Source organism: Pteropus medius, unplaced genomic scaffold (genome assembly GCF_902729225.1).
Source record: "Pteropus medius unplaced genomic scaffold, Ma_sr-lr_union100, whole genome shotgun sequence".
Classification (NCBI taxonomy): Eukaryota; Metazoa; Chordata; class Mammalia; order Chiroptera; family Pteropodidae; genus Pteropus; species Pteropus medius.
Genome location: NW_024340692.1, coordinates 10,745,835 through 10,757,182, shown reverse-complemented (window position 1 = coordinate 10,757,182; position 11,348 = coordinate 10,745,835). Strand labels below are relative to the sequence as shown.

Sequence of the window (11,348 nt, the reverse complement as noted above, 5' to 3'; positions counted from 1 at the left end):
GTCTCTCTCTCTCTCTCTCTCTCTCTCTCTCTCTCTCTCTCTCTCTCTCTCTCATTTCTTAATCAGCTGAGCCACTTCCATAACCTCCCACTTAAAAATGCTTAATTGTACATTGAATCCACATGTATAGGCAAATCAGAAAAATAGCTGGAGTGTAAGACCTTTATGGGGACTAGTGAGAAATAATACTGCTTAGATAGACCAGGAAGGGCCTTTTATAAGCTTTCCTCTTCCATCTCTGTTCCCTTTTTTTCTGGAGTGTCTTAGAGATAAAGAGAAGCCATTGAAGGACATTAAGCAGGGGAGTGACATAGGATTTATGTTGTAAAGAGATCACTCTGGCAGGCCTGGGGAAGATGAATTGAAATAGAATGAAATAAAAGAGACCAGTTAGGAGGCCATTCTATGCTGGGCAAGATGCCACAGGAAGAGGGAGAGACAGAGACAGTGGTAGTTGTTATAGATGGGTAGAGAGAGATCGGAGCAAGATTAAGGTACAGAATCTATAAGAGTGAAATGGCTGATTAGACGTGAAGGCACAGAGATAGAAGTTAAGTGCATATTGATTCTTGTAGGTCTGTGATAAAATATTACAGCCCCCCAAAAGCATTGAATTTAAGTCACTCTTTTTGTCCCAGGAAGGAAAATATACCTGTAAAAAGATCAGTTGGACCAGTATTTGACCCAATTGCAGACCTTTTTTATCCTTAGGAATGAAAAGTCTAGCTTTTTGAACATTCTGTTTCTTCTACTTTCTGTTGTTGTTCTACAACCATTTTTTCCAAACCCTCAAGTATCAGTTCACAAATCTTATATTTAGTGAAGCTGTTTGAATTTTCCCATCTCTCATAACAATTGTACTGATGAAATTTAGGGCTAATTGTATGCAATTTAATTTTCAGATTGTGGTAATCATTATCGCTGTTTTTATTTTCATTCTCTCTTCCTCAGGCATAGTCAGCTATAGATATTCAACAAAATTATGCCCTTTGGGATGATTTTCAATTTTCTCACTTTGGGAGGCATATTTTTGTGTCAGTCATGAGGGCTCAGATTTGGATTATTAAACACTTGAACCCCTACTTTCCACATTGGACCATTTAACACTTTACATTTCCTTGCAAATGGAAAACTTAGCTCATCTGTATGCTATTTGGATATTTTTGAAGGCTTCATCTAATTTAGGGGAGTATGTGCCTGTCCTCCAAACCCATATTCTATCTCTTGATGTACAGAAAGGCCTGCCATGCAGGAGATAAAGGAGAAGCAGCTTAAGCATTCATGGGTGATTTACAAGAGCACTCTTGAGGCCTGTGCCTGGAGAACCATGTGCAAAAGGGTTTGGCTTTCTTAACTACAAAAGTATTTCAACATATGTCTGGTAGTATGTAACTGTAGCAGTGTGTTTTCTTGAAATTATTCAGGTTATATTGCCACAGTTGCTCTCACTACCTGGGCCCGTGACGGGTCAGGACTTATTGATGTAATGAGTTTTCTTCATCTCTAATAGCTATTATTCTGTGAAGTGTGGAAATTGGCTGAGTTACAGAATTGGAATTGATGCCCTTCTTTATTTTAACCCTCCAGAAATGCATCTTCTGCAGACACCGGGTTAAGAAGGTCTCTGGAGCCTGCATCCAGTGTTCTTACGGCCGCTGCCCGGCCTCCTTCCACGTCACATGTGCTCATGCCGCCGGGGTGCTGATGGAGCCTGATGATTGGCCATACGTGGTGAACATCACATGCTTTCGACACAAGGCCAACCCACATGTGGTAAGGCCTGATGCTAAAATTGCATATGAATTCTCTCCTGGGCTAGTATGCTCTACTCTGTAATGTCACTCATTATTGACAAGTCTTGGGGTATGGGTTCTTTGAGGGCAGGAATCGTACATTATTATTTACTCATTTTTTCCCTAGAACCCATCAGTATCGGCTCATGCTAGACACAATAAATATTTATTGAGGTGAATGAATGAATGAACTATGCTAACTGTTCTGGTTTTGGACCTGTATTATAGGGCTGCTGAGATTTGTTGTACTGATTGTGCACTGCACATATCTAAGATGAAGGTGAGATCATTTCTGGGAAGAAAGTGATGTGAAAGCACCACCTGAGATTATGCAGCACTCAGTTTATGAAACTGTACACTCTTCCAGAAGAAACAAAGAGAGCAAGACAGTAAAATGAGAGGGTGGTGGTCGTGAACATTGGGGGCCTTGCTTCCTGAGATGGTATGAGCTAGGAGAAGTATGGAGGCCTTGGGAGGAGTGAGGACTATCTTAGAAAAGCAGACCTGTCAAAAAGAAGTATAGAGATCAATTTTCTGCCTTTACCATCTCACTCAGGACTGAATCTATTTCTGGAAAAAGAATGTTTGCAACCAAATAGTTGTGAATTTAACTATAATTCAGTTTACCTGTCCTGGGTGAATAGAATCTTTCTTCTGTTTTAAATGCTTAGAAAAATTATGACAGTGTTGAGATGGTTGCTATGCCTTTGTTAGCTTTCCAGTTCATCATAATTGTTTTTGGCTGCCAACAAGGAAGCTAAAGCATCGTATCGAAACTCAGCTTAGCTAACTCGCTGCCCTTTGTTATCCCTGGGAGGACTGGCCACAGTCTATTTGCAGCCTAACATGCTTGTCCTATGTCTCTAATAACCTCCTGTGAGCAGCCTGCCAAGTCATCTGTATGGGCTTGGGGAGCCATGACCCATACACAACAAATCTCCGAGCAATGATTCCAGCAACCTCTGTGGGCATCTTGAAAGATACTTGATGTTTGTGGGTTGGGAGTCTGTGCAGTTGTGTGTGAATGTGCAAATGTACAAAATGACATCACCAACTGACACATCTATCTTAAAGTTTTTTCCCGTATTTTTCTATTGTTTTAGGTCTCAAGCAGCATATTTATCCGTGCTTTTTCTTTAGTTTCTTGAGTTCAAAGGCTCTTGCTAAGAATAAAATTATGTATTCAGCAGAAAATACACTGTAGTGACTTTAAAATGTTACAGTAATAACATCCATTGCATCACTGTGTTGCTTTGCCACTTACAATGTTCAGTCAATAGCATTACTTCATTAGATATGACACATGGGGATGGATGCATTTGGAGATGTGAAGGAAGTCATGACCTCTGGTATCAGAGTAGTTGGTATTCATACTTAGATTCTGCCAGAAGCATATGTGCAGCCTTGTGCAAGTTCCTGTCTCCGAGCCCCGGCTTCCTCCTCTACAAACAGCTGCATGCCTACCTCACCGTGTGTTTTTAGTCCAAAGCACAGAGTAAGCCCTCAGAAAATGAAAGTTGTATTACTGCTTTCCCCTATTACTGCTGCTGGCTTTGGTGCTACAATTCTTTGAGAACTCGGACACATGAGTAGTATCCCTGTTTTGGGATAAGAAACCAAAGTTCACAGAGGTTCAGTTTCTTGTCCAAATAGATTCAGTTAATGAGTGGCAGGTGCTGGAATGTAAATACCTTTTTTGCCCATACTCCGTTATGTGTAGAATTCCAAACCGCAAACCTCCAATGGTGCTGGAGGTATTCATCTGTGCTTGGGGTCATACGTGGCCATTTTGATATTCCAGAATTCTGTGGTTACTGATGATTATATTGATGTTGCTATGAAGGAGATGCAGCTGTTTAATCGGGACCTCATTCCTCTTAAGTATGATGTGCGGTTCACTTAGGTTTATGTTACTACTGTGTTTCATAAATGACAATGAAAAAGAAAATATTTGATTTTGCAGTGATTTAGAAACTAGTCTCCCTTTTTCTTCCCTACCACTTTAAGCTTGATATACTTTGTAAAGGGTGAGAAACATCACATAATTTATAAAATTAGATGTGGCAGTTTTTTCTTATGAGGGAAAAATTTTTATGTTTGTAAATTGCCTTTGTTAAGTTCTCTAACAGAAAGCACTGTGAGCACTGGATTTCTGAAATATATTCATGTTAGCTCTTACTTATCTATTATTCTTCGATTAGACTCCAAGTATGGATTCCTGCCCCAAATGTTTGACAACTAACCAGAGGTATTCTTAGAATCTAGCAACTTTGCTTTAAGAGCATTATGATTACCCATATTGCATTTAATGTTCTTTCTTTTCCAAGCATAAAAAAGTTCAAATTCACTCAAGTATTTCTCTGTGTAAACCGTGATTGCTAGGGGATATATGCTCCCTAGAGTTGGAACTGTAGTTTGTCTATGTTTTCAACCGTGCCTTGGTTATCTGGGAGGAATGGGCAATTGCTGAATCATAGCAGTGAATACTAAAAACTTCAGGCCTGCTTGGCAGCCTAACCCTGTCATTTTTCCAGAATAGAGGACGCCTGCACAGTTTAGGTGAAATAAAATGTAAAGCTACAGTCACTTCAATGGAATCTCCATTTTTACTCACTTTAAGGTTTTCGTTTCACTTTTTTTTCATTTCTCCCAATTGTTTACATTTTACATCCAAAGGGATAATTTTAAAGCAAATTCTACTCTTTCTTTAATGCCATAAATTTTAAAAAGTAAACTAGCTCATTCATTGTTATTGAGCTTTGGCTGTAAAATCATTCTGCCTAATGGTATAAAAATTTCATGCTTCGATGTCATGTGTTCTTTTCATCAAACACTAAGCATACTCTGTAATTAAAAAGATACTATTTGAAAAAATAGGTAGCTTTCGAATTCTTAAAGGTAGAAAGGAGTGTGTAACAGAAAGTGCACAGCTAATCTCTGTTGTTTTAATCTAAATTTTAGTATGTATATTTCAGTGTTTTTGTCAAAAATATTTTTGACTGGCCTGTCTTTCAAATGTGAGGTTTCATTTGTGTGTACATGTGTGTGCACATGTGTCTGTGTGTGTAGCGTTGTGGTACTTGACCAACTTTTGCCAGCACCTAGGGTGACCTGTTTCCTGGCTCTATATCTGAAGGCTCCATTGGATGTATTCCCAACCCGTTTATGTGAATGTCGTACAGGTGCTTGTAAGGAAAAGAAAACACAATAAATAGTAAAATGTTTTTGAAACTAGGAGCCTTGAAAATATAGTCCTTCTCCACACCAAAATGAGCTACTTGTAAATGATATAATTCCTGCAGCATACAGCCACCACAGGGGCTATCTCCTCACACTTGAGTAAACTAGACAGGTGTCCAGGGGAGGGGATTCTTGTATTACTGAGGGAAATGGAGATGAGAAAGATGGCATGTACAGATTTTTTTTTCCCAAGCAAATTACATCAATAAACCTTCATATTAGATTAGAATATTCTACGTATGCAGTGTAGGAACGCCACAGTCACTTTTACTTTGTGCATTAATTCATGGCAGTGAACAAGGCCTGCGTAGCATCTTCTATGGGCTCTATTCTTTTTTATCTTAATACCCTCTCCTCACAGAAAAAATGACATTCGAGAAATTAATTTCCTTCATCGTTTTCTAAGTTGTGGCTGTTAGGAGATAGGTACCTGTTCAGAAAGAAAGAAGAACTTCTGTAGAGAAAACATCTTTAGTGGTCAATTTTTTTGTTGCTATTTTGTTTATTTTTTGGTTCAATATTATTTTAACTAGATCACATTTAACCAGATCATTATTTTAACTAGGTTATTTAACTAAATATAGCTAGATTAACTAGTATTTTGTCTTTTTAGTTCTAACAGCTAGCACTTAGCCATCCATAGAAGCTGCTTGGTATAAATTTGTTGAAAACTCTCTAATGCTAGGGACTGGGATTAGTGAAGAAAAAAGAGAACTAGTATCTATTAAGCATTTTTTATGTCAACTGTGTGGTTGATATTTTACCTGTGCATCTTATTTTAATGTAGTGTTGTTGGTGTGGGTAATGGAAAGTAGTGGTTCTGTTGCCTTCTGTATGGGTACCTCTCACTCTGGAAGGTTCCCTGTTTCTCGTAATTCTGCCCCTCTAGCCATCCTTCAGGTTCTATTCTAGCACTCAGCTCAGTAACAGACTTGAGTCCTCGCTCAGCACTTACTGGCTTCTTTTTCCTGGCCTCTGTGTGTTCAGGTCAGCTTCCCAGGCAAGCTTCAGTACAGCTCCTTCCCTGCCATGGCTGTGTGTGGTGCAGGAGGTGATGCCCACATTGCACAGGATCTGGTGAAGGGCTCAGAATAAGGCAGCTCTTCTGGTTAGTCTATGCTTGTATAGCTAACCTTTGGGTGGTAATGGGGTGGGGATACCTGTCATTACTAACTTAATAAAACCTTTCCTTGGTATGCAAAAACTGTCTCACTTCACCAGCGTGTAAAATAATGGATGATCAAGGCCCCTAAGTTCTATTCCTAGAATAGTAGTTATCACAGGAGAATATTATATAGCATATTATGTTTTAAGTATCAGTTATTGAGAAAATACTTAATGACAAAAAATAAATCAATAACACTTTTATTTGAATTCAGTAATTATAAAAAGAATCTGCAGTGTTTCAGGTTTATTATGAATTGATAGAGAAAGCCCCAAACATTCACTTAAGTTCCCATTTAAGTAGCCAAGGATTTAGAGATGTAGCAGAAATGGATTAGTCAGAAAGAGTAGAAGTGAGTGGAACCTGTGATAATGAAACTTTCTCTGCACCACATTTCCCTAATGAGCATATGCAGTTGCCTGTGTGTAGGATGCTGCCAGATCTGAAACAGCAGACATATTTTTGCTGTACCATAGGCTTTTATACTTGAGGCTCATTCAGGAAAGCTGATTATCCATGCTTTTCATTTAATAAAATGTTTATAAACATGAAGCTGTCCTAGTTCTTAAGCCAGAATCAAGCTCAACAAGACCCCATACTCTACTAAGGGAAGAAAGTAGGCTCACTTCCCAGATGGGTACCTGAGCAATACTTCTCTCTAGCTTCTAGAATTATGGTAAGTCTGTTTTACCAGACTCTACCCCTGACTCTGGTTTATGACTTTTAATTCAGTTCCAATAGGTGTTTTGGTTTGAAGACCAGAATTACATTTTCACCATAATGTATGTTGCATTTCACCATATTGTGCCCCTTGAACTCATAATGGGTGCTCACAGGATTATGCTTTTGTAATCAGACAGCATTTAGTTAATTTACATTAGTAGGTAGGACTTTACTTAGCTATATTTTTATATTATCTAACCCTTTTGAATATCATTATAGGTTATAGCATTTTATCGACCCAATGGGTACCAGTTGACTGTAATTTTTTTTCCTGATATTCCAGTCAGACTTTGACCATGTGGATTCAAAACTGATCAATCTGACTCAGATTGATTATACTCCGTTACTATAATAAGATACGTTAAATAAAGATATGAATAAAATGTTCATAGTTGCTATACTCAATTACCATAATAATATATGTTAAATAAAGATATGAATAAAATGTTTTGAGAGCCCAAAGAAGGACACCACTAATTCTGTTGGTGCAGTTAGGTAGAATTCGTAAAAGAGGTAACATTTGTGCTGGTTCTAAAAGGAGAGTTGGAGTTTGTCGATAAGAGTAGTAATGATGTTCCAAGTAGAGGGAATATATGTGCATGAACTTCTGCAAAGGCCTGTTTATCTGGAGAGGTTGAAGAGTTCACTATGACGGGTCTAGGACGTGTTGGGATTATGGAGGAGTCAGGGAGAGTGATGATAGGGGGATATGAGATGCAGAAATTTTACCTAAACTTTTTATTCTGGCCTTGTAAAAGCTGCAAATTGGTCTTGATTTTTAAACAAAAATTTCAAGAAAAATCTACATCGTGCTGCAGGTGTTTGGTTTTTATCACAAGAGCAGAATCGTCAAAATCCTCAGGAGGAACTTGGCAGCGTTGTGTTTCCCACTTGGCCCTGTTATTCCCACCACGAAGTGTGTGTGGAACCAGGAACCAGTCAGCAGACCCAGGGTTCCACTGTGAGGGGCCAACTGCATGAGGAATATTTACAAGGCACAGTTGATACTTGGCAACTTCAAGGACCACACATACTGAGGGAAATCAAGTCTTCCACTCAAAGGACCACTTATCTGGTTACATTTTTTTTTACTGTGGGTAAGGTGTGTTTCCATGTATAATGCCTGTTCACTTTTTTACAGAATTAGTATTTTTGAGTTCCCAGGAAATTTTAAGCTTTTCAGCAAATTATGCTCCTATTTAAAAAAAATAATTAAGGTATGCATTATTGTCTGATAGCTTGTTAAGAAAATTAAGTGGCAACACTAATCCCATATTTTAACCTTGGTATTAGAGTCAAGCACCATGAATACAGCAGAGAAATATAAATGGAATGTGTCAACAGACGCGTAATAGCAAAGGGTGTTTGACATTCCAACATCTTGTAAAGCACAAGCAGCAGGTTTTTTTATTCCTTCATGTAGAGAACAGTAATAAGATGCCATAGTCATAATGAAATCCATAGCTACTGACAAAATGTAATGGAAAAGTAACTTTTTAAGACTATTAACCGCAAGCATTAAAAGGCAATTAAATAAGTTCCAACATTTCTATCTACAAGGCTAATGTCTAAGTCAGCATTATATGTCCATTCTCAACAAACATGATGTATAAAACTGATTAACTAGAAAGGCCTCCTGAGGCATGTTGGCAGGAGGCCAGTTAGCTTTGGGAATACCCCTGCTTCTTTGTCTTGCTCTTCCAGAGAGTGTTGGTAGCCATCTTGGGCTCTGACACGTTTCTTACATGCATTCAGTACTTCTGTTCAGGTAAAATGGGCAGTTCCTTGACCATTTCTTATCTGAAGTTGGCTTTTTTTCATTGTGAGATATTATAAATCCTCTCTTGTCTTCTTCTCCCACACTGGGTATAGTGGGTCGGTGAAATTATAGAGACTGGTATCTGAAGAAACATAAGAAATTCCTATTTCTACATTTTTCAGTAAAGTATTCTTTTAATTTATCTTTCAGCCATTACTGGGTTGACCTAGCACTCAGCTTTTGCTTAGGCAGGAGACAGAGAAAAGTGAAACCCTCTTCTTTGTGGGCCTCAGATATTCTCATGAGTTATTTTCCATTTTGTTTGTTTTTCCTTGAGTGCTAGGTAGGCCCTTTAGTTAAATTTATCTGCCTTTCCATATACATTTCTCAGGAATTAGAAGAAGATACAAGATTTGCAAACCCTTATATTCAATAACTTTTAATTGTGCCTTAAAATCTGTTATCACATCTCTTTATCACATTTTCGGAGTAAAAAACAGTGCCCTTACTAGGGACCGAAAAGTGGTTATTGCAGAGGCTGTAGGGACCACAGATGAACATTGGTGATATTTGAGCGAACAGGAAGACTACAGGCATGAAACTGGAAAGGAGGGGGTTACCACTACAGAGCCTATCACTTCTTTTCTTTCCTTCCCTACCTCCACAGGCACCCCACACACCTCTCTTTTAAGCATAGTGCCAGGCACATACATACATTTAATTAACACTAAATAGACTGACAGAGATTAGCTTGCTTGATTAATAATGGACTTTAAACTTTGTAGCTTTTTCCCCTTTGATCAACATGATGAGGTTGCTAGACAGAATCTTCACTAGTCCTGTTTCTTTTGTGATGGGCCGTAGAAAGGCTTTGGCCGACTTTTCTTCCACTTTTTCTTTGTCTATTTCTTCTAAAATTTTGGAAGAAACCTAGAAAGCTTGTGTTCACTCTCACATGCAGGCTCGCAATCTCTCTCTCTCTCTCTCTTTCTCTCCCCACTCCCCTCCCCTTCCCTCCCTCCCTCCCCCACCCCTGATGCTCATATAAGTAGTGTGTCTTTACAGAACCATAATTGTCCCTTCCACCCAAATTTTTAGTCCTGTTCAAGGTGATCATCCTCTTTTGTTGAGAAGAGTATCAGTGTAGATAAGGTAAATTTTTTAAAAAGCTAATATTTGTATAGTGCCTTTTGTAGTTTACTGTGTATTTTCATACACACAGTACATTATCTCATTTGGTCTACACAGTAACTGTGGAAGTATGATTGTATTAATTTTATAGGTGATGAAATGGCACTGCAGAGAGGTTTAACAGTCATTAAAAATTATAGAACTTCCAGGTCATTAGAGTCAGAGCACATGACATTTCACTTAAACTGTGCTATTTTGGCAGTCATTTTCCTAACTGGAGACTATGGCTTAGATTAGCTTACATGGTTTCATTATTTACCTGAGTTTCCTTCTTGGTAGCTCAGAAAAACTGTTAAACCATTTAATTAGTCTGTTTCACTTTGGATTTCCTTCCTTTAAAAAATTTACATCTATTTTAGCTATTTTTAACCCATTCACCAACTGTAATTGAGATCTGAAAATCCTTATTGGCAAGAAGAGTACCAGTGATATCCTCGACCCTTGCTTCTGTTGAAAATGTCTTGTCCAAAGTAAAAAAAAAAAAAATTGTGTTATCTTATGATTGAACAAATGCCTTTCCTTCTCATTTTGCCCAGATTGTAATTTCTTTAGCATTTTTTTTCAAGATTGCTTTGAGTTTTTTAGATCCTCTGCATCTTTTAGAATCAGTTTTTTAAAAATTTCTACATACACACATAGCCTGCTATGAATGACTTAGATTTTGTTGAATCTGTAGTTCTAAAATTTTACCGTTGCTATTCAAGCAGCCTGAAGAGCTCTTGAACTATAACAACCAAGGCAAAGCTTCTGGGGGCAGGCATCCAGGGACTCCCCATGCTTTCTAGAAACTAATGAGATTAAATGTGGCCTAGGAGGCGCTCACGTCAGGTTCCGTCTTAGCAGTGGGACGCTGCCATGTCCCTTCAGCTCTGGCAATCTAACTGATGTGAACTTTCCTCTCTGCTGTTTATGCAGTAAGTTGCTTACTCTTCTGAATAGAAAGCAGGTGGTGCATACCTGTTGAGAGTTTCCCACGTTAACACAGTAAAGCGTCTCAAGAATGGTTCTCCCATTCCACTCCACTTCATTTACCTCCTGAACAAGACCACTACCTCTGAGGTGAGCTCATGACTCAAATGGAAAAGAATTAGTTTTTTTCTCAGTGTCTTCTGCAGTCTATTAGTTATATTTATGTAGACGTTAAAGTGTATAAGATCTTAGAACTGCTGGGAAACAGCTTACCACCATTTCCCACTGAATTATATGTTTGTACTTAAAAACCCATGAGAAATAAAAGTACATGTGAACAAACAGACACATAGAAAATTAAATACTTGTGACATTTTTATGAGACTGCATGTGCATTTGTGCTGTAAGAGCAGTTATTTCTTCATGAAGCTCCCCCAGGGTTTTAGGTTTTTCTGGGTAGAAGATTTTTACCTAGCTCTTGTAATTTTACAAAGAAAGCTTTCATTATTACAAGCAGATTTAGATGAGCGACTTCTGCTGCATTAGTTTGATAAAAGAAAAAGCATTT

The 11,348-nt window shown here is 38.2% G+C and overlaps 1 protein-coding gene across 9 annotated transcripts in view; it reads left to right on the top strand.

Annotated features, from left to right (window-relative positions):
* The window catches only part of KDM4C (lysine demethylase 4C), a 363,396-nt gene that overhangs the window by 303,363 nt on the left and 48,685 nt on the right, over nt 1-11,348 (top strand). For all 9 annotated transcript variants that reach the window (XM_039879670.1, XM_039879403.1, XM_039879513.1 and 6 more), the window contains one exon: nt 1,588-1,773. In XM_039879670.1, the coding sequence (XP_039735604.1) occupies nt 1,588-1,773 (186 nt within the window). The remainder of the gene's footprint in view (nt 1-1,587; nt 1,774-11,348) is intronic.